The sequence below is a fragment of the Arvicanthis niloticus genome, chromosome 8 (genome assembly GCF_011762505.2).
Source record: "Arvicanthis niloticus isolate mArvNil1 chromosome 8, mArvNil1.pat.X, whole genome shotgun sequence".
Classification (NCBI taxonomy): Eukaryota; Metazoa; Chordata; class Mammalia; order Rodentia; family Muridae; genus Arvicanthis; species Arvicanthis niloticus.
The window spans coordinates 2,668,364-2,691,460 of NC_047665.1; the positions used below are offsets into that span (position 1 = coordinate 2,668,364).

The following is a 23,097-nucleotide window of genomic DNA, read 5'->3' on the forward strand; positions in this document are numbered from 1 at the left end:
GGCTTTTCCAGCCTCTTGCAGCTACTGTATCCTTTCTTTAATCCTTGCTCAACACTGAATCTGCCATTAGCTTAGTTGCCATTAACTTCTCTTTGCTCAACATCTTAAATCTGCACTCAGCTTAGTTGCCCAGTTACCTCGTCCTTGCTCAACACCCTAAACCTGCTATCAGCTTAGTTGCATTTCTAATCTCCCACCTGGGAAAATGGCCAATGTCTACTCCACCGGGGATCTCATATGGATGGTGACTCCCTCTCCTTCCCAAGCATGGCCAATCCCCCTTTCCTGCCTCCTGCCTCACTTTTCTTGAGTTTAGGAACCTGGAAGACCTGCCTCTTCCACCCGTCCATTGGCTGCTGGCAACTTTATTGATTAGTCAAGATCCAATTGGAAACTAGGACCTTCAGAGTTTACAGGCTGAATCACAGTCAGAGCATCAGAACCATGCCCTATACATCACTGCTGAGCTATCTCTCTTGCCCTATGTTGTTTACAGCAGATTAACATTAACATTGCTAATATTTTTTTCTGTCCAGTTGTAACCGTTGAAACATATGTTCTTTTTTGGTAATAACTTTTTAATGTTATAGTTTGAACTATAATATATAGTATTTCAGGTTTTTGGAAGATGAATACAGAACTGGATTGTATGTATCACTGTCTTGAGAATTTAAGTAAAAAAACCTGTAAGTTCTTTTAACTTTCTGGTTTGGTAGGTTAACTCTGGCGAGGGGCACAGGGTCTTACTATGTATCTTTGGCTGTACTAGAACTCATTGCATACTCCACATTGGCATGCAAATCAATGTGATACCTCTACCTCTGACTTCTGACTGCAGTGTTAAAAGCATAAACCAATAGATGCAGCATGCTTACTGATTTTTATGGTTAGTAACTGTTGATGTTAATACAATTTCTATGATGTGTGGTAAGCACTATTGATCTTGTAGAGCTTGTCTCCTCTTTATATCTGTAATTGCTATTTCTCTAGAAAGACTACATCGTATTCAAAGGGCTGAGAAATGACAGGGGTGAACTTCATTATTGTTTCCTTCTAATATAAGTTTGTAGTTAACAGTAGAACTTCAGTGTCAGGAAATAAGTGGGGCAGGCTCCAGAATTATAAGAACACATTGTCTATGAAGAAGACATGCCCAATGCTGTCTCTGTTGTGCTTTCTTTTGTACACATGTCTGTAATATTCTAGAGTGCAGTGACTTATGAGGATGTGCATGTGAACTTTACTGAGGATGAGTGGGCTTTGCTGGATCCTTCTCAAAAGAAGCTCTACAAAGATGTCATGCTGGAGACCTACAGGAACCTCAGTGCTATAGGTAAAACTGTGAATCTTCTTTCCTGTTTTAAAAGTCAAAAAAACCAGGGCTTTTTTGATACACTGCTGTAATATCAGTTGAGATGGACAAAGAATTTGGTGAGTAAATCATGCATGACTGTAAGGTTCACAGAAGATAGTAACTTACATTTTGCCTAATTTCCATACATACATTTTCTGTTCTATTTTAGGATTTAATTGGGAAGACCAGAATATTGAAGAACATTGTCAAAGATCTAGAAGACTTGGAAGGTAATTTTCTTGTGCAAGGTCATACAAATATGCCTCTGAAGAAATTTTAATGTGTGCTGAAAGTTTTAAGGAAAATCAACAGTGTAAATGAGCACAGTTTAAGTGTATTGATGATCGTTACATTGTAACAAAACCATGTCCTCAGTGCCCTGTAACTGATTTATTTTTGCAAGGCATTCCTTTAAGAAAGAAGGCATGGAAACAATGCCTTAGTATATATTCCCATTTGAAATGTAGCTCTATTAGAGCTACACTGTACAACTGGCAATCTGTTTCTTCTTCCTATGTAAAAGCTATACACATTAAGTGGTAATACATAGAGGCCCCAAAGCTTCTAAGAAGCAAATAGTCTACAGTAAAGCTAGTGTTACTCATAATAAGTAGTGACAGTGCTATAGTTAGACAGGCAGCTTTTGTGAGGGAAGAAGGATGTTGTGCAGTAACCTTAATCACTATATCACATGTTTATGAGTAACAAAGTCAAACTCTGTGATTGTAATGTTCAAACATTTATTTGTGAGTCTTCCTTTCATAGGTATATCATATATCATAATGAATACAAACCTTACATATAAAAGGGATATTGAAAGAAACAATGTACTTCACTCTCTCTGTCTCCCATAACAATTAGAAGACATATAGTGGTTAGCAGTTAGTGTAGACTTTTTGACATGATACAAGTTTGCAATTAACTGGTTTTCCTACTTCATTGGCAATAAATCAGCAACCTCATTCTGCAGAAAATTTCTACAGAATGCTTTTATTTCTCCTTGTTTACTTTACAAATATAGCATGGCTCACATTATAGTGAAACTGCTAATACACTTAGTGTGTTAAAGCTCTGAGTACTTCCACATTTCTTTAAACATGGGAAAAACCTTTTATAGAAAATAATATGTAAAACTGAGCCATGTAATAAATGTTCATACCATCTCAGGTATCTTTGATGATGAAAAACAACCTATAATGAAGGGGAACAGCATGATGTAAACAAAGTGATAAAATCTTAAGGTCTGATGCTGCTTTTATTTACACAAATAGTAACATTAAATCATACAGATGAAAGTATCAGTTTGGTAAATCTTTCACATGTGTCGATTATCTTCTCAGGCATGAAAGAAGTAAGAGTGCAGAGAAACCCTCTGACTATACTCAGTGTGGTAAAGCCTTTGCTTTACATGCTCCCAGTCGTGCTCAAAAGCATGAGAGGATTCATACAGAAAAGAAAGCCCATGGAGTTATTCAATATGTTGAATTCTTTGCACCTTACACAAGTCTCCACAAAAGTAAAAGAACACAAACTGGACAGAAACTCTATGAATGTAATCAATGTCGTAAAGCTTTTGCAAATTGCGGTAATCTTAAAAGGCATGAAAGAAATCATACTGGAGAGAAACCCTTCAAATGTAGTCAATGTGATAAAGCCTTTTTACGACAAGATAGGCTGCAGGTGCATAAAATAATTCATACTGGAGAGAAACCCTACAAATGTAATGAATGTGATAAAGCCTTTGCACAAATCAGTGGCTTCCGTATGCATAGAAGAATTTGTGGGGGTGGGCGGGTGAATGCAGGGAAGCTTTTCATACCAGCAGGGCTCCAACAGACAGGTGGACTCCAGGGTTCCAAAGCTTTATTATTCATGGAGAATGTTGGTGGTCTAGGTGCACCTCCCAGTTAAGCCAGGAGAGAGCTGGCTTAAATAGGGAGGGGGAAGAGAGAAGGGACTGGGAAGGAATAAGTAATTGGGCTATACCCTCTGGCTTTTAGGTAACTCATGAATATGGAAATCTCTTCAGGCTGAAGCCTGTAGTCCTTCCCTCTCCCTGTGTTAGGTGACACTCCTTTTACAGGGGCTGCCTTGTCCTTACTTGACTGAAAAGTGCAGATCAAATGGAGTTCTAGACCAAGTGTCAGGACCCTGGGTTCTGGGGTTGTGACTGAAAACCTGCTGTTGCCCCATTTGGGTTAGGATTCCAGGCCCATGCCCACCCAGGAACCAAAATACCCTTCACAGCCCCACAAGAATTCACACTGGAGAGAAACCCTACAAATGTTATGAATGTGATAAAGCCTTTAATGACATTTTAATCTCCAGACACATGTGATAATGTTGGTTTTAGGCCCCCACTGATGTGTGGAGGCTGGAAGACAACTCTGTGATCTACATTTGGCCATCTTTATATGTTGATCAATGTCAGTTTGCCAACCTTGCACACCAGAGGCCTTTCACATTGAGTCTTTTTATAGATGCTCAAATAAGATTATGTGAAAAAACATTTCGCCAGAAAACACTGTCTTATATTGTAAACATATTGACATACAAGGATAGAGGGAAATAGTAAAGTTGGTAATAAATTTTTTTCTGCAAAACAAAATGGTGTACTATTAAGTTTTTAAAAAATATATATTATTTTGTTCTTAGGTGGCAACACTTCTTCAGAACACTTTTCTTAGAACCACATATGAATGCCAGACAACTGTCTCAGTGGGTACAGCTTATTGCTTCTAACCCTGATGACCTGAGTTCAATCACTAATAGACCCATATTACCTACGAGTTTTTCTTATTTCTATACTCAGTTCTTGGATTATGCATGTCACATACCAACAGTATATAAAATGTTAAAAAAAAATAAGAAACAACGATGTTGCTTACAGCCAAAAGGCTCCTTGGGATTTTTTTCTAGAACTCAGAGTGAGATCCAGGACATCCAGGGCTATACAGAGAAACCCTCAAAAAACAAAACAAACAAACAAAAAAAAAACAACAAAAAATTTTCATTAAGTATTTCTGAACATCAAAGCCATGAGGTTTACTCTTTAATTCTTACCTTGTCATTCATTCTTTGATTCAAAATTAAGTCATTGAAGAAATATATCAGCTGAGCTTGGAGGTGTATACCTGTAATCCCAGGATACTGGGGACAGTAGTAGGCCAGTCTCTCTGAGTTTTAGGCCAGGGAAGTATACATAGTTCTTGGACAGCCATCCTACATAGTGAAATTCTGTGTCAAGGAAAAAAAATTCAAAAGGAAAGAGTATACCTCATCTTATTGAAATTTTCCTAATACAATCTGGTTTCTAGACTCATTTGGCAGCAGTAGGAGCCAACAACAATGCATGTCATGTGTACCTCTGATGTGATTTATTCTTCCTGTAAGGAGAGAAATGGGACACATTTGCATGAAGATTGGTTTGCTGAATGGGATCATATTCTAGTTCCTAGATGCCTGCAAAACGTTGTTAGTAACTCTGAGTGGTGGTGACTCTAGGTGACATCAATGCTGTCTTCAGGGGATGCTGGACCTCAAACAGAAGTCATTCTAAAACTGTGGAAGTCAGGCATTCAGAAAGAACCATCAAGTATGGATTAACTATTAGGGTGTGGGAGCTTTGGATGTAAAAGAAAGAGGAAGAAAAGGCCCTCTAGAGTGCAGTGCTTGGGGTGTACCTGGAAACCAGTTGTCTTCTATTGTGCTCCATGTATAAACTCAGCTGTAGTGGGTCAGTCCTCTCCAGTTCTTCCCTTCTTATTTTTATCTAGGCAACTACACAGATCTGTCAGTTATAGCATTACGAACAATGCACATGGCAGTCACCAGTTAGACCACAAAGCTTCTCAGTCCCTACCACATTGTCCATGTATCCTGCCCCGATGGTAGGAATTGGATATTCTAAAGAGACATTCACATCTCTCATCTCATCTTTGGTTGTGGTCTACTATAACAGTGGACCTAATGACCTTTGATTTTCTCTTGTGTTATTCTGGAAAATGAGTAATTCCTCTAGGTAAGGACTTCTCTCTGTAATATTTACTCATTAACTGAACACATTTCAGTGGACAAATCAGCTAAAATTCAGTTAAGGACTTAGAAAAGGGCGAAAATTCCCTGTTCCAAATAAGTCACACTGAACAAATATGTAAATCTGTTTTCAATTTTATTAATAACTTCCTTTTTCATTTTTCTTTATTACTGTTGTTTCATTTTTTAAAGAGTATTCTCATGATGAGTCTCTAGATGACATGGAACTCTTATCTGTTCTAGAACATCTGAGAATTCTAAATTCCTCTACTGTAAACAGGCTCAGATAGAAATTAGGGAAATGATACCCTTCACAATCCCTGAAGAAAGAAATTGAAGATCTCATAAAATCATCATCATCATCATCATCATCATCATCATCATCATCATCATCATCAAAGACTAGTCTAGGCCTGTGGCCACAAGCTACAGCAGCATACCACTGCTGCTCAACTCAGGCCGTCTGCTCAGGCAGCCAGAGACACCGGCCCTGCTACCCACGAGATGCCAGCGTGGGAGATGGCTCTGCCAATCTTCCATGCTGTTTCCACAAGGCTGGGCTGAGTCCAGATCATCCCACCATCCACGCGGTACCCAGTATGAATGAGACTCTAATTCTTAAAGATTAATCAGAGGCTTTATATGTTTGGTAATGCTCAGTTAACCAGATGCCCACACAATTGGACGTGCTTCCCAATTAACTAACCTAGATATAAATTGTTACCCAGGACTGCTCTAGGTACATGCGTGGTCATCCATGGTGCCTACAACTCTGCCTCGCTGGCTCCTCTTCCTCTTATTACTCTTCCCACCTTAGCTCCTCCCAACTTGTGGGACTTTCTCTCTACACCAGTGCATGAGCATTATAAGAATGATTTTGGGGTGAAAATAACACACAAAAGGCCTGTAGCTTAATTGTCATGGAGTCTATTTCCATTGGAGGCCTATGACATTGATGTCCTTTGTATGCATTCCTCTCAACACACCAATGTTCCAGGTTCTATGAGGTTAGACAATTAAGATGAACATAGCTTTCAATGCTTTTTGCCATTTAAAGTCCCTGTATTTTTAACATTCCTCCAAAAGACAACATTCCCAGGTTCTGTCCAGCTGCAAAATCACTTTTTGCTTACCATTTTTTGTTCTAACTTGCTTCTTAGAAGTATTGTGATTAAATGTGCAAACCAAAGTGTCTCAAAAAACAAACAGGCTTATTTGGCAGAGGCAGACCAGTAAGACAGAAGCATAAATGATAGATGAAAAAGACCAGGCAACCATATGCCCACATTGCATGTGAAAGGGCAACTGGGAGAATGGCACCACACCCCTTGAGCTAGAAGTTGGGATATGCAAGCAACACCCTGTAACAGGTAGGGACAAGGGCTGCTGGGAGAACCTGGCAGCCAGTCCTGTTTTGGGTTGTTGAACAGGCATCTCCACAATTGTCCCAGGGTTAGAGACTTAGAAGTAGGAGGTAAGAAGTTTGCAATAATTTAATATCTCAAAAAAAATTAAACAGTTGAAAAAAACTTTATAGTCCAGTAGTCTCCAGGTCTAAACATGTGCAATAGGGCATGGCATGTGTTACCCCTTTTCCTTTCAGGTAGTGAATTTTCAGACAAGAAAAATACCATTCCTGTTGGCATAGCCAGTCAAGGTTGGAAAGATCTTCTGCATTCATTGAAGCAGTCTAACTAAGTTCAGTTTGTTACTCTGAGTCTAGATGACCATGGTCTCTAAACCCCCAAAGTGGACAGTTTGACATTTAATGATCATCTAAAATTTATTACCTGGCTACTCATTGTCAGTGCCAACTACTGTCACACAGGGAAGCTCTGACCTTCCTTCCTCCCCCTCCATTGTGTTGTGACTACAACAGTGTCAAAGTTGGTTGGTGGACTCATTTTTTAAACAGGTTCCTCTTTTTTTGTAATTCTCCACACCCTAAACCAGGGAGGACAGAAGGCACTCACTCATTCACCGGTATTTTTTCCTTAGCACTTACCAGTAAGGGGCCAGCCTGCAAAGAATTGCAGGACTGTCTTCTCTGAACTGGGTGGCAGAAGGAGGATTGAGTGTTCAAAGTAATTCTCGATTACATAGGACAAGGCAATCTTGAGCTATGGAAGATACTTCTCTAAACAGAAACAAATAATCAAAGCACTGAGGAAAAGGAAATGAAATTCTTAATGATCAGGAAACATTGGACAATAGAAACAAATCACAGATTAGAGCAGTGATGCATTAAGAAAACAAAATTTAAAAAGTATTGACATTAATACTTTTGAGGACTTTTGAGGAAGATAAATATAATTGCAAAAGGCATAGATATGTTGACTTTGAAAAAGAGCCGACCAGTTCCTGGCAGAGCAAATGGCATTAAGATACTTTTTGACCTTGCCCAGAAGTGGTAGTTGCTGAGTCCCGGAACCTGACATACACAGCTACAGACAATTGCCTGGGCCTCAAATATCTGAGCTGACTTAACTATGACAATGAGGACTGCACATATCTCCATAGGACTGTGACCTAACTGGATATTCAATATATATTGGATCAACCTAATCTCTCCAAATTGTACACACACTGATCTTGTATTTTTATTAGATTCATGAATTAATACATGCTAGGAAGTTACATAATCATCCACCCTGTGTCTATCAGATCCTTCTTCATAAAGGTGGCCCCTGCAGCTGCTGCCTTAACCTTCAGTTAGTCTGTGATCTAGCTATTGCCTACCCTGTTTCATTCTGCACTGTACACAGGACACTGCTCCTCCTATTCTGGACTGAGGGCAGAAGCCATGCTCCACATGCAAAGCCTTTCCCAGTTACTGCAATGGGTAGTTCATTTCATGACCCCAATGGGTAATTTTAAAACTCTCTTGTGGTTTTGCCCTTTAACTTAAGAATTTAGAAACTTTAATCAAGAAGAAAGTGAGGTCATTTTGCTGGGGAGCAACAGACTCTGGGTCCTCTGAGGCCATGTAGCTTGTCTCAGAAAGACTTTTCTAATCGGCTGAAGATGCAGCTCTTTCAGAATTAATATGCATTCCCCTGGGAGGCTCACAATACACAATTAGGAGATTAATTAGGATAAAATTTCTGTACAAAACAGCATGCATGGAGCTCTGCTTAATGCTAAGGAGCCAACCTAGAAGAGATTTTGCATTCCACATATGCTGTCATCCTTAACTCTTTTTAGGTCTTTCTCCAGGTTATACTGTGAACAATTTAAGGATGGACTAAAGACAAATGCTGGTTTATCCACTTAGGCAGATGGGTGTTCTACACCGAAGATATTCCTACAATGATCACTCAAGTACAGCAGTTCCCTGAAACAGCAGGCCATTTTATAGTGACAGAGTCCTAAGTGGAAGGTTTCAGAAGATGCAAAGGTAGGAAAAGTAGAACGCAGAAAGTGTAAATCCTGAGATTGGGAGGTCGTGTACAAGATAAATCTTAAACCAACTATGTTTCTTAAGAACAGCAGTTTGAATATTACTTACAGGGGGAAAATGGCAAGATATGGGAGACTTCCATCAAGTCAGTAGAAAATGCCCTACAATGGAACAAAGTTAGGTGGAATCAAACAATGCTGCTCAAGGGGAACACAGGGTACCTCACCAACATTACAGACCAAGCCTACAGTGGCCTTGTATGGGCCACATGGTAGGAAGTATTGGGGTCCTAAGATCTGAAGCAATCCCTCTCCAACATCCTTAGCCCCAGACCATTACCAGATTACCGGCTCTTCCAAGCATATGCCTGGTTTTGGAGAAGAAGTTCTGTTTGTTTGTTGTTTGTTTTGTTTTACCAATACCTCATCGGCTTAGAGAAAGCTCTAAAAGCCTAGGATCCAGGCAGTAACTGGCTCTGCAATACATGTTGCTGGGTTTTAGGAGGTATGTCATTCTACACACGAGAGCCTCAGGGAAAGCCTTGTTTGATCAGGCCAGTCCACAGCACAAAAGTATTTTTCATTTTCAAATGGTGTCAACAGATGTCTTTCCTAGAACTCTTATTCTCAAGAACAAAACTGGGCCTTTACGGAACACCACTTCTTAGTGTTGGCTGTGACTCTTTAATGGCCCACTGAGCAGCTTGTTTGAGGCCTGCTTTGATATCTGGATAAGACTAGTGGCTGTTAATCAGGATTATCTCCTTTCTTATGATCTGGAGCCATATTTCTGGGTATTCCTGGTGAATAATCATGTGTATCCTAGCGTCCTAATTTCTAAGAGGCCTAGTTAACATAAGATTTATCTGTGGATTATTTGAGGCAGTCCTCCCTCTGTTCAATTCTCTGAGTTTGGCATCCTGCTAAAACTGTCTCCAAACACAAGCCCTTATTACACATGATTTGCGTAGATGTAGCTGTCATAATGAATTTATTCAAGTGACCCCTTGAATAGCATATTGAGTGGCTACAACCACAATGAACCTCACAGGTGTCTGCATCTACCCACCAGTTCCCACCCAGCCTTGTGGACAATTTTCCACCCTTGCTCCCACAGCATATGCTCACCATGTTGCTATTTAGGAGTCATCTGACCTGCTCTTCAGCATCTGGCAGTAGCTCTAAAAGACTATGACACAAGCCATTCGATCTTGCTCAGAAATGGAGCTGAACCTGCTGCCTGGCACACTGTGCCTGGAAGAACCCTCTTCTTCTGAATGGAGGATCTGCCTAGAGTTCCTGATTGGCCAATGATTTTTGAGTGACATGAGTATCTCCCTTAGGGTTGGAGTGTGCTGAATACAGACAGCATAGAGTTTCAGGGCCCAGGCTTCTACTCCAGGAGCTGACACTTTCCAGATCTGCAGAGATTTGTGTTTTGGTAGCGTTTATGCCTCCCCCTCATGACCTATCTTTCTGTCTTCTAGCACTCAGCAGGCATTTCCTCTTCTTCCTCCTGGAATCAAGTGGATAGTTTGCTCAGTTCGTTATTCAACTTGCAGGAGAGTGAGCAATTTGACCCACAGGCAGAACAGTGCTAAGGATATTAACAATTAAAGAGAGATTTTATAACACAAAATATGAAATTTGTTTCTGTGATTTCACACTGATATCATATAAATTGCAGCTATTATGCACCTGCTACCAATGAGACTCCAAAAATTCCTGGAAGAAAAGCAAGAAACAGATGAAAATCACTATGGAGCTCTATTGTTAGTAAGCACACCTTCCTCTGTCAGAAGGTGAAAAAACACAGCTGTATTAGTAAAGGTTCTGCAGATGAACAGAAATGATAGCCTGGATCTCTCTATGTATATAGAAAGTGGATACAAAGAGTGGCTCACAAGATGTGGACCTACTGGTCAAACAATCACTGTCCACCAATGGAACGTCGATGAATCCAGGAATTGTTCAGTCCATGTGTGGATGTCTCAACTGGTCTTCAGTATATACCAGAAATCCAAGGAACGTGGCTCTAATGCCAGAAAAAGAAAAATCTTACTAGCCAGAGTAGGGCAAGCAGAAAAAGAAAGAGCACCCATTCAATGCCCTTTATAAATGTAGGCTGCGATTAAGAGCACTGACTGCTCTCTTCCAGAGTTTCTCCGTTCAATAACCACATGATTTCTCCAGTAACCACATGATGGCTTACAACTGTCTAATGGGATATGATGCCCTCCTCTGATGTGCATGAAGACAGCTACAGTGTACTCATAAAAATAAATAAATCCTTATAAATAAATAAGGACTGCAACCTGAAGCTGTGGCCTAGATTATAGATGGAATTTATCATCTCAACAGATTCAGATTAAACAAGGGTTTGACATTTCAAAAACTAGGCAAAACACCTTACAACACCCATTTATTTGTTTTTTAATTGAACTCATGTAACTACAGAAATTTGGTTTGACAATAAGTAGAGTTCTTTATTCAGATTCTTGATTGCCTGTCTGCTTACATGAGATATGGCCATTCAAGGCAATTATAGATCATCTATAATTGGTGACCTCACTAATCATTGCTTATGTTAATTACTGCTATAGAAGTGAAGTTTTCACCCTCCCTTTTGCCCCTTCCTTTCTTTGATGTGCTCTCACCTGCCTTAATGAATTTAATTGCTCAGTGAACACAATTCTTACACAGGTGTCTCTGCATTTGTAAGTCTCCAACAACAGCTAGAGAGGTTGAAGAACACTCATTCACTGGTCTAGTGTTCTTTCTCACTGACCAATTAGGGTTCAACCTAGAAGAGCTGCAACGCCTCTCTTCCAAGCACCTGTCAGTAGAGCAGGGCTAGATGTTCAAAGCATTCCTCCATTACATATCATGAGCCACCCTGGGCTTTAGAAGACACTGTTCTAAACAGAAAGACATAATCACCAGTCCTTGTGAAACTTTCCAGAATATAAGCAAGTAAGAGATCAGAGCACTGATGCATTTAAAGAAAATCAAATTTAAAAAGGGAAACTAATAATTGACTTTTCACAAACATAAATGATGGGTTATTTTTTTGACAGTGAAATGAGCCAATTCTAGCCAGATTAGATTATATTAAAGGCAGGTTTATTTGGAAGCTGCTTTCATGTAAGTGAGTCCACTGACCCCAAGAACTGAGGCCAGGGGAGTTGCCATGGGGATAGAGGTTGTGGGGGAGAGAGAGAAGGTAAAGAGAGAAAGCTCAAGAACAGAGACAAGAGAAGGAGGGGGAAATGGAGATAGAGCATGAGAGAGAGAGGTGGGGGAGAGAGAGAGAGAGATAGAACAAGCAAAATTTCTGGATTATGCAGGGAGGAGTCTCTGGGGAGAAGGGCAACCAGGTAGGGAGTGCTACCTGGAGGCTAGTTCTGCTTCCATATGTAAAATATACAACATAGTACCCTGTCCTTGAATTCAAAATGAGCAGTAGATCTCATTTTAAAACCCCACAGCTATACAGACTTCGAAAAATAGCAGGCCATTTGCTGGTAAAAGGAAGCAATTCCACTAAAATTTGGGAGAGGACAAGGATGTCCATTCTCTCCATATCTACTCAATATAGTACTGGAAGTGCTAGCTACAACAATAGGATAACAAAAAGAGATCAGAGGGATAAAAAATTGGCAAAGAAGAAATAAAGGTATCACTATTTGCAGATGATATGATAGTATACATAAGTGACCCCCAAAATTCTGCCAGTGACCCCAAAAATTAGACCACAGAACTTCTCCAGCTGATAAACAACATCAGCAAAGTGGCCGGGTATAAAATTAGCTCAAATAAATTAGTAGCCTTCCTTTATACAAATGATAAAGAGGCTCAGAAAGAAATTAGGGAAGCAACTATCTTCACAATAGCCACACAAAATATAAAATATCTTGGGGTAACTCTAACCAAACAAGTGAAAGACCTGTATGACAATAACTTTAAGTCTCTCAAGAAAGAAATGGAAGAAGATCTCAGAAAATGAAAAGATCTCCTGTGCTCATGGATTTGCAGAATTAATATAATAAAAATGTCTATTCTACCAAAGGGAATGTACAGATTCAATGCAATCCCCATTAAAATTCCAACTCAGTTCTTCAAATACATGGAAAGAGCAATTCTCAATTTCATCTGGAAAGGCAAAAAACCCAGAATAGTGAAAACAATTCTTAATTACTATCCCTGACCTCAAGCTTTACTACAGAGCAATAGTGATAAAAACTGCATGGTATTGGTACAGAGACAGACATGTTGATCAATAGAATAGAATTGAAGACCTAGAAATAAAACCACACACTTGCCCACACTTGATCTTTGACAAACAAGCCAAAAATATACAATGGAAAAAAGAAAGCATTTTCCATATATGGTGCTGGTCTAACTGGCTGTCTGTATGTATAAAAATGAAATAGACCCATATTTGTCACCTTGCACAAAGCTCAACTCCATGTGGATCAATGACCTCAACATAAAACCAGATTCACCTGAATCTAATGGAAGAGAAAGTGCGAAAGAGCCTCGAACTCATTGGCACTGAAAATTTCCTAAACATAACTCCAGTGGCTCATGCTCTAAGATCTAGAATTGATAAATGGGACCTCATGAAACTGGAAAGCTTCTATATGGCAAAGGACATACTCAAGAAGACAAATCGGCAACCTACAGATTGGGGAAAAAATCTTCACTAACTTCCCATCCGATAGAGGGCTAATATCCAAAATATATAAAGAACTCGCGAAGCTAGCCACCAAAAGACCAAACAACCGAATTAAAAATTGGGGTATAGAACTAAACCAAGAATTCACAGCAGATGAATCTTGAATGACTGAGAAGCACCTCAAGAAATGTTCAAAGTTTTTAGTGATTAGAGAAATGCAAATCAAAACAACCCCGAGATCACCTTACACCAATCAGAATGGATAAGATCAAAACCTCAGGTGACAACACATGTTGGTGAAAATTTGGAGCTAGAGGAACAACCTCCATTGATGGTGGGATTACAAACTGGTACGACTCTGGAAATCAATCTGGAGGTTCCTCAGAAAATTGGAAATAGATCTACCTGAAGACACAGCAAAACGACTCTTGAGAATATACCCAAAAGATGTCATACCATGCCACAGGATCACATGCTCCACTATGTTCATAGCAGCCTATTTGGTGATAGGCAGAAGCTGGAAACAACACAGATGTCCCACAACAGAAGAATGGTTATAGAAAATGTGATTCATTTACACAATGGAATATTACTCAGCTATTAAAGAACAAGAACATCTTGAGTTTTGCAGGTGAGTAGAAAGAACTAGAAAATATCATCCTGAGTGAGGCAACTCAGACCCAAAAGAACATGCATGGTATGTACTCACTAATAAGTGAATATTAACCAAAAAAGAGAAAAATACAGAATACCCAAGATAGAGTCCACAGAACTCAAAGAGTACAACAAGTTGTAGGGTCCAAGTGAGGATGCCTCAGTCCCACATGGGAGGGAGAAGAAAATAATCACAAGTGGAGAGGGGGAGAGGGACCTAGGAGGGAATGTGGATGGGGTGGGGGTGGGGAAGAGAGGAACCTGATCTGGTATTGGGTGAGGGAAAAGTGTGAGGAGCGGGTGTGCTCGAGCTCTGCTTCTTGGCGGTCTGCGCACCATGTGTTTTTCCCTAACTGAGCCACAACCGCAGAACTATTGCGCAGACTCACTGCCACGCAGGATCAGGCTGTTTGAGGTGCACCAATGAGGCATACCCACATGGCAGGTGCTGATTGGGACAGGCAGGGGTATAAAAAGGATGACCATTAAGGGGCTGGAACAGAAAGGCATCGAGAGAGAGGAGAGGACAGAAAGGCATCCAGAAAAAGGAGAGAACAGAGAGGGCATCCAGAGAGAGGAGAGGACAGAAGGGCATCCAGAGAGAGGAGAGGACAGAAGGGCACCCAGAGAGAGGAGAGGACAGAAGGGCACCCAGAGAGAGGAGAGGACAGAAGGGCATCCAGAGAGAAGAGAGGACATAAGAGCTTCTAGAAAGAGAGGACAGAAGGGCTTCCAGAGAGAGAGGAGAGAAGAACTTCCAGAGAGAGAGAGAGAGACAGAGAGAGAGAGAGAGAGAGAGAGAGAGAGAAAGAGAGAGAGAGAGAGAGGAGAGGGGTTTTGAGAAAGAGATAATGGTTAAGGATCCTGAATAAACTGTGTTGAAAAGAACTCTGAGTTGCGTCATTCCTGTCTGCTGGTCGGATAGAGAAGCAACAAATGGTGGCCCGTACAGGGAGTTCAGAACTCAACGCAGTCAGGGCAGCTAGCTGGTAAGTTCCCAGGTAAGTGGGACAAAAGAAAACTCTCAGTTCAGAGACTATAAAGTTCCCAGGCAAGTGGGACAAGTTAAGTTCTCGGATAGGAGATGATATAAGTTCCTGGTTTTGAAGTGAAAGTATAAGTTCCCAGTTTTGGGACAAGTTAAAAGCAAAAAGAAAAGTTCTTACAGGCCGTGGATAAGGTTTAGGTTTTGGGAAAGGACCTTAAGATGGCAGAGGAATGAGGGGTACTAGTCACGGGAGTAAAAGGCACCTGATACCAACCACAGAAGTTTTTCCAGGAGTATGAAACCATCTTTGTTTCTTTTCCCCCCTCTATTAGTATCTATCAAAGGAATGAGGTCAGCAAAAGTTTGGGTGTTTTTAAATTGGCTTAAGAAAGGGTAGTGAATTGATGCACCCTTCTTAATTTTCAGTAAACTTTGGTACTAGCCTAGTCCTTAAATAAGAAGAACACACAGTATTTAAGGGATTTCTTTTTTAATTGCATTAAAAATAAAAGGCACTTGTGCTTCTAATACAAACATTGCACCAAGCAGAATGGGAAATTCACCATCCTCACAGTCACTGCAGCATGCTCTTTGTGGCTTGCTAAAAGCAAGAGGGGTTGGTCTTAAAAGGACCACCATGGAAAAATTTTTACAGGCTATAGATGAGGTTGCACCCAGGTTTTCAGTTTTGGGGTACCTCACACTACCCAGTTGAGAGAAGTTAGGAAAAGATCTTAAGTAGGCTGAAGAAAAGGGAGAACTAGCCAGCGGAGTAAAGCCTATGTGGAAACTGGTGCTTTGAGAATATTGCATTGAGAATAGAGAAGGGAAATGCACTGTAGAGTTAGAGAAGGGTAACGATGCACTAGAGCAACTGAAAGAGGAGCGATCTCAAAAGTCTGAGAACAAAGAAAGTTCTGAGGAAGAAGAGGTTTCCGAAGCTGAGTTAGAGAGGCTGGCGCAAGACCTAGAGGAAGATATAGAACCCTCGGCCACCTCTGTATGCTCCTACTGGAGAATCAGGACGGAGTTTTTGCCCTGAAGCCTGGAAGGAACTACGGGCTCAGTGTTTCCCAGTATTTCAAGATGCCCAAGGCAATTGGCACCATGAGCCTCTTGATTGGAAGGTTATCCAAAGACTGGCCGAGGGGGTCAGAGCATATGGCATTAGTGCCGCTTTTGTGGTTTCTCAACTGGAGTCCCTCCATAGATATTGCATGACACCCAGTGATTGGCAGAATTTGGCTAGAGCTTGTTTATCCCCTGGTCAATACTTAGATTGGAAGGCCTACTTTATAGAGTTCTCAGCAGAGCAGGCTGCTGTAAATGCCACTAATGGCCAGCAGGCCTGGGACCAGGACATGTTGTTGGGCCAAGGCAGATTTGCAAATCAACAAACAAATTACCCTTTGCAGGTATATGAGTAAATCAATTATATAGGGACTAGAGCATGGAAATCTCTTCTCAATAGAGGTGAAGTGTCAGGAAACCTAACCAAGATTGTTCAGGGATCAGCAGAGCCATTTGCTGACTTCATGGCTAGAATGGTGGAGGCAGGGGGAGGACTTTTTGGGGATCCTGATGCAGCCATGCCACTATTAAAGCAACTGATTTTTGAACAATGTACTAAAGAATGTAGGCAGGCTATTAATCCTTATAAGAGCAAAGGGCTAGAGGTGTGGATGAAAATTTGTAGAGAGCTAGGGGGGCCTCTTTCTAATGCCAGGTTGGCAGCCACTGTTATGCAGATAACCTAAAGTCAATACAAAAGTAGAAAATGTTTTAAATGTGGTCAACTGGGACATTTAAAACAACAGTATCCCCAATTTTAAGTCCCGGATGGCCCCAGAGCAAGGGTGCTTGGTCTTTGCCCTAAATGTAAAAAGGGGAACCACTGGGCGAATGAATGCAGATCTGTAAAAGATATCAATGAACAGCCTATCAATGCTGGATATAAAGGGGTCAGGCCAAAAAACTTGCCACAGGGCCCCCGACCTCAGGGCCCTTAAATATATGGGGCAGTAGCCGAGAGTTGGCCAAGCCTGAGGCCTCCAATGCAGTGGGATTGCCATGGTAAGCCACAGCAGGAAGTGCAGGACTCGACCTCTGTTCCACCTCCAGACTCGTATTATCTCCTCAAATGGGCCCTCAATTGGTTGACACAGATTTTCAGGGACTGTTACCATCTGGCACAGTGGGTTTGATTATAGTAAGGAGCTCCATCACTTTGCAGGGCTTAATAATTCATCCTGGGGTGATTGATCCAGACTATACAGGAATAGTAAAGATTATGGTGTCCTCCCCTAGAGGACTGTCTGCCATTTCTCCTGGAGATAGAATAGCACAGATGTTACTATTACCCAGTTGCCATGATCAATTTCCTGCAAAGAATGTTGAGCAAGGACCCAAAGGTTTTGGCTCTACTGGAACCAATTCCATATTTTGTTCCCTGAATCTTGATTCTCTGCCCTTAATAAAATTATTTATAGAAGAAAAATCAATTTCTGGCTTTTTGGATACTGGCACTGATCGCAGCATAATCAGTATTAAGGATTGGCCCAAGGGGTGGCCTAAACAAAACTCAAATCAGATGTTAAGGGGATTAGGATATGCCAAGGAGCCTGAGATGAGCTCTTGATTGTCACACTGGAGAGATGATGAAGGACATTCTGGAGTTTTCCAGCCTTATGTTATGGGGCTTCCTGCTTCTTTATGGGGAAGGGATTTCCTGAAAGAAATGGGCTATGTGTTAACTAATGAGAAGGAATATAGCCCACAATCTCATCACATAATGTCTGGCATGGGTTACATTCCAGGAAAAGGACTGGGGAAAAGATTGCAGGGACAAACGTCTCCCATGCCTGTAAAACAGAAGCAAGATAGAACTGGAGTGGGTTTTTCATAGTGGCCACTGAGGATGTTCTTCCCATGTCGTGGAAATCTGAAGAGCCCATATGGGTTACTCAGTGGCCACTCCCCTCAGAAAAATTACAAGCTGTACAAGAGCTGGTAAAAGAACAATTATTGTTAGGCCATCTGCAGCCATCTACATCACCTTTGAATACACCTATTTTTGTGATAAAGAAAAAATCTGGGAAATGGAGGCTTCTACATGATTTAAAATAAATTAATAAACAAATGATTTTAATGGGACCGGTACAACGAGGTCTGCCTTTACCTTCTGCATTGCCCAAAAATTGGCCTATCATAGTTTTAGATATTAAAGATTGTTTCTTTTCAATCCCATTGCATCAAAAGGACATGGCTAGGTTTGCTTTTACAGTCCCTTCCATGAATCCTGCAGAGCCAGATCAGTGATATGAATAGGTTGTATTGCCACAAGACATGGCCAACAGTCCCACTATGTGTCAACTGTATGTTGATGCCGCCTTGAAAGAAGTCAGACATAATTTTTTGAAAATCAAATGTTATCACTACATGGATGATATTCTTATTGCTGCACCTACTGAGCAGATGCTTGAGGAAGCCTATAGAGCTGTTGTGTTAAGTTTAAGAAAGAAACAGTTAGTGATAGCTCCTGAGAAGGTACAAAAGAGATCTGTGGTTAATTATTTAGGAACAAAAATATCTTTAGGACAAGTAATTCCTCAAAAAAATCCAGATTCGCACAGATAATTTGTGTACCTTGAATGATTTTCAAAGATTGCTGGGAGATATACAGTGGCTTAGACCCTATCTCTCATTGTCTAATAAACAATCACAGCCATTATATGATATTTTACCAGGTGATTTGGACCTCAACTCCCCTAGACATTTAATTAATGAAGCTAGAGCATCATTAACATTAGTGGGAAAGGGCATACAAGATGCAGCCTTGAGGCGTAGAGATGAATCCCAGGATATTACATTATGCATATTGCCAACTGAATGTCAGCCTATGGCAAGGGGCCCCTTTACTTTGGGTGCATCCGAAAATTTCTCCTGCTCAGACACTCACTCATTATCCAACTGCAGTAGCCCAATTAGTCATGCTGGGAATTCGTCAGAATGTTCAACACTTTGGCATCCAACCTACAAGCATAATTGTACCATATACAGCCACTCAACTTGAAGTATTGATGGCCACTGTGGATGATTGGGCAATTTTGAGATGTACTTTTAATGGGACAATGGATAACCATTTTCCAAAGGACCCTATATTACAATTGCTTAATGCTCATCCTGTGGTCTTTCCACGGATCACCCATAGAAAGCCTCTGTTAAATTGCCCTACTATTTTTACAGATGGTTCTAAGACAGGATGTGGAGTGTTTTTAGTTGCAGGATCATTGCCTGTAACCATCCAATTTCCTCCAGCATTCCCTCAAGTTATAGAATTATAGATTGTGATAAAAGTTTTTGAACGATTTTCTCATTCCTTTAATTTGATATCTGATAGTCAATATGTAGTAAATGCTATTAAATAATTGGAAATTGTAGGTAAAATAAACCTAAAGTCCACCATAGGAGAGTTACTTACCCAATTGCAATTTCTTATGTAAAATAGTGAACAACCCTTTTTCATTCAACATATTCGTGCCCATACTGGTTTATCTGGTCCATTGACTGAAGGAAATGATATTGTTGATAAAGCTTCAAAGACCTGTTTTAATGTTGCAAATTTTGTGCTCCATGATTCCCTGGAGTTAGCAAGATACTTTCATAGCTAGTTTCATGTAAATTCTAAAACCCTATCATCTCGCTTTGGCATTCCTCGTGCTGATGCTAGAGATATAGTGAAAGCTTTTCAAGCTTGTGCCCTATTGTTACCCCAGATGGGAATTGGGGTTAATCCCTGAGGCTTACACCCCCTACATTTATGGCAAATGGGTGTCACCCATTTCCCTGAGTTTGGAAGATTAAACTATATTCATGTATCTATAGATACTTCTTCTGGAATTATGTTCACATCCCTGCATTCTGGGGAGAAGGCCTGCCATGTCATTGCTTATTGTTTTGAAGCCTAGGGAGCCTGGGGAGCCTGGGGCATGCCTAAATTTTTAAAGACAGATATTGGACCAGCGTACACCTCTAATTTCTTTATGTCCTTTTGTAAGACCATGGGAGTTCACCTTATCCATGGTTTTCCTTATAATCCTCAGGGGCAGGGCATTGCTGAATGGGCACACCACACCCTAAAGGAATGTTTTCTTAAACAAAGAGGGGGAATAGCCTCCGGCTGCACGCCTAGAGAGAGAGAGTGGCTATATCCCTCTTTACCCTAAATTTTTTTACTCTGGATAAGCAGGGACGGTCTGCAGCTGATCGCCATGCTGATTCCGATGCTACCCATAAAGGCATGGTAATGTGGAAGGACATATTGACAGGAAAATGGAGTGGCCCTGACCCAGTATTGGTGTAGGCGAGAGGGTCTGTTTGTGTGTTTCCTCAGGATCAACGTCAGCCAATTTGGGTTCCAGAAAGACTTACCAGGGTTATACAGCAAGAAGACAGGAATGGAGATGCTAAGAAAGACTCTTCTGCTGATGTGGATGCTACCAGTGATAAGGAGCAATGCTAGTTTTTATTACGTTTGAAAGCTCAATATTTCTTTTATACGCCATCCTAATAATCTTTTCAAAAGCCTTTCTCAGTTTCTTACAGGACAGTCCATTGTTCACATTAACTCGACCAGAGTGGACTCATCCCTGGCCTCCGGATTGACCAGCTGGACCAGGGACCAAACCAAAGCTGTTTGACTCCCCATGACGGGTAAAGAGCATTGCTTGAAAGGGGCAACCTAAGACAGGCATGCTCTCTGTCAAAATTAATAAATAAGGGGGAATTGTGAGGAGCGGGTGTGCTCTAGCTCCGCTTCTTGGCGGTTTGCGCACCACGCGTTTTTCCCTAACTGAGCCACAACTGCAGAACTACTGCGCAGACTCGCTGCCACGCAGGATTGGGCTGTTTGAGGTGCACCAATGAGGCATACCCACGTGGCAGGTGCTGATTTGGACAGGCAGGGGTATAAAAAGGATGACCATTAAGGGGCTGGAACAGAAAGGCATCCAGAGAGAAGAGAGAACAGAGAGGGCATCCAGAGAGAGGAGAGGACAGAAGGGCTTCCAGAGAGAGAGAGAGAGAAAGAGAGAGAGAGAGAGAGAGAGAGAGAGAGAGAGAGAGAGAGAGAGAGAGAGAGAGAGAGAAGAGAGAGGTTTTGAGAAAGAGATAATGGTTAAGGATCCTGAATAAACTGCATTGAGAAGAACTCTGAGTTGTGTCGTTCCTGTCTGCTGGTCGGATAGAGAAGCAACAGAAAAGGACTGAAGCCATGAGGGCCAGCAGAAAGAATGGAAACAGGCAACCTAGGGAGTTTGGGGAACCGTCCAGGATGCACCAAAGACCTGGGAGGTGAGAGACTCTCAGGACTCAAAGGGAGAAACCTTAGATGAAATCCCTAACAGTAGGGAGAGGGAACTTATAGAGCCCACATCCAGCATAAAGCTATGCCATCAAGTGTGTTGGGGGGGGGCGTTATCCCACAGTCAAAACTCTGATCCATAATTGTTTCTGTTTGAAAGAACTACAGGGATAGAAATGGAGAGGAGCCAGAGGAAAAGAAGGTCCAGCCACAGGTTGAAAGTGGGATCCTGCTCAACAGGAGATCCCAAGGCCTGACACTATTACTGAGTCTATGGAACATTCAGAAAAAGGGACCTATCATTACTGTTCTCTGAAAGACCCAACAAGCAGCTGAAAGAGTCAGATGCAGATGTTTGAACCTAACTAATAGACAGAAGCTGCTGACCCCTGTGGTTGAAATAGGGAAAAGCTAGAAGAAGCTGAGCAGGAGGGCAACCCTGTAGGAGGACCAGCAGTCTCAATTAACTTGGACTTCCAAGATCTCTGACATTGGACCACCAACCAGGCAGCACACATCAGCTGATGAGGCCCATATCACATATACAACAGAGGACTGCAGTGTCTGGGTTCAGTCAGAGAAGATGCACCTAACCCTCAAGAGACTGGAGGTCCCAGGGAGTTTAGAAGTCTGGTGGGGAGGGTGGTGGGTGGTGGAGACATCCTCGTGGAGACAGGGGGATAGGGAGGAGGTATGGGATATGGAACAGTGGGAGGGTGCACCAGGAGAGGAATTAAATCTGGAGTAGAAAATCAATCAATCAATCAATCAATCAATCAATCAATAGAAGATACTGTTTGACCTTGCTCCTAGGTGGATTGTTAGCTGCTGAATCCTGTAACCTGACACAGCTGTGGCCAACAGCCTGAGTTTCAAATTTCTGAGCTGACTTAATTATAAAAATGAGAATTGCATATTTATGTGTGTGTGTGTGTGTGTGTGTGTGTGTGTGTGTCTGTGTCTGTGTATATGTAAATTCATAGACCAGTATCTTTACTAGAACTGAATATTCATGGTTTAACTAATATTCACAAATTGTACACCCACCAATCTCTTCTCTCTTTGTTCACACAACTCAAATCAAGATATACTGCAATATTATGTATTTACCCTCCAAGCCTTCAAAAGGTCCTTTCTCATAATGATGACGCAAGCAGTTGATTGCCTACCCTGCTTCCCCCAGCAGTGTAAACAATAAACTATTCTTCTGTTATGATCAGGATGGAGAAAATATGATCCTAATACTGTTGACTAAATGACTCAAGTGGATAATTTTGTAACTCAGTGGTGATACAGACTTTAACTTAAGTATTTAGTTGGTTTAATTAAGAGGACAGCAATGGCATTGCCCTGGGTAGTAACAGAATGGAATCAAGGCTACTTGATTCAACACAGGAAGGCTTGTCTCAGAAGCACTTTTATAAAATATGGATGTGCAACCAATCTAAAATTAACACTGTTTCCCAGGGAGTGAGTAATCATTCATTCAGCTCTGGTTAATGCTTTAAGAGAAGCCAGCCTAGAATAGATTTTTACATTCCACGTATAGTGTCATTCTTAAGTCTCTTTTACTTTCTGGCTCCAGGTTATACTTTGAACAATTAAAAAGGATCATGAGACTACATGTC

General features: G+C 41.2%; 1 protein-coding gene across 1 annotated transcript in view; it reads left to right on the forward strand.

Annotated features, from left to right (window-relative positions):
- The first annotated feature begins 205 nt into the window (after window positions 1-205).
- The window catches only part of LOC117713738 (uncharacterized), a 67,214-nt gene continuing 44,322 nt past the window's right edge, over window positions 206-23,097 (forward strand). Inside the window, exons 1-4 of the mRNA XM_076939830.1 lie at window positions 206-244; window positions 1,207-1,333; window positions 1,524-1,584; window positions 2,695-3,107. Of these exons, the coding sequence (XP_076795945.1) occupies window positions 206-244; window positions 1,207-1,333; window positions 1,524-1,584; window positions 2,695-3,107 (640 nt within the window). The remainder of the gene's footprint in view (window positions 245-1,206; window positions 1,334-1,523; window positions 1,585-2,694; window positions 3,108-23,097) is intronic.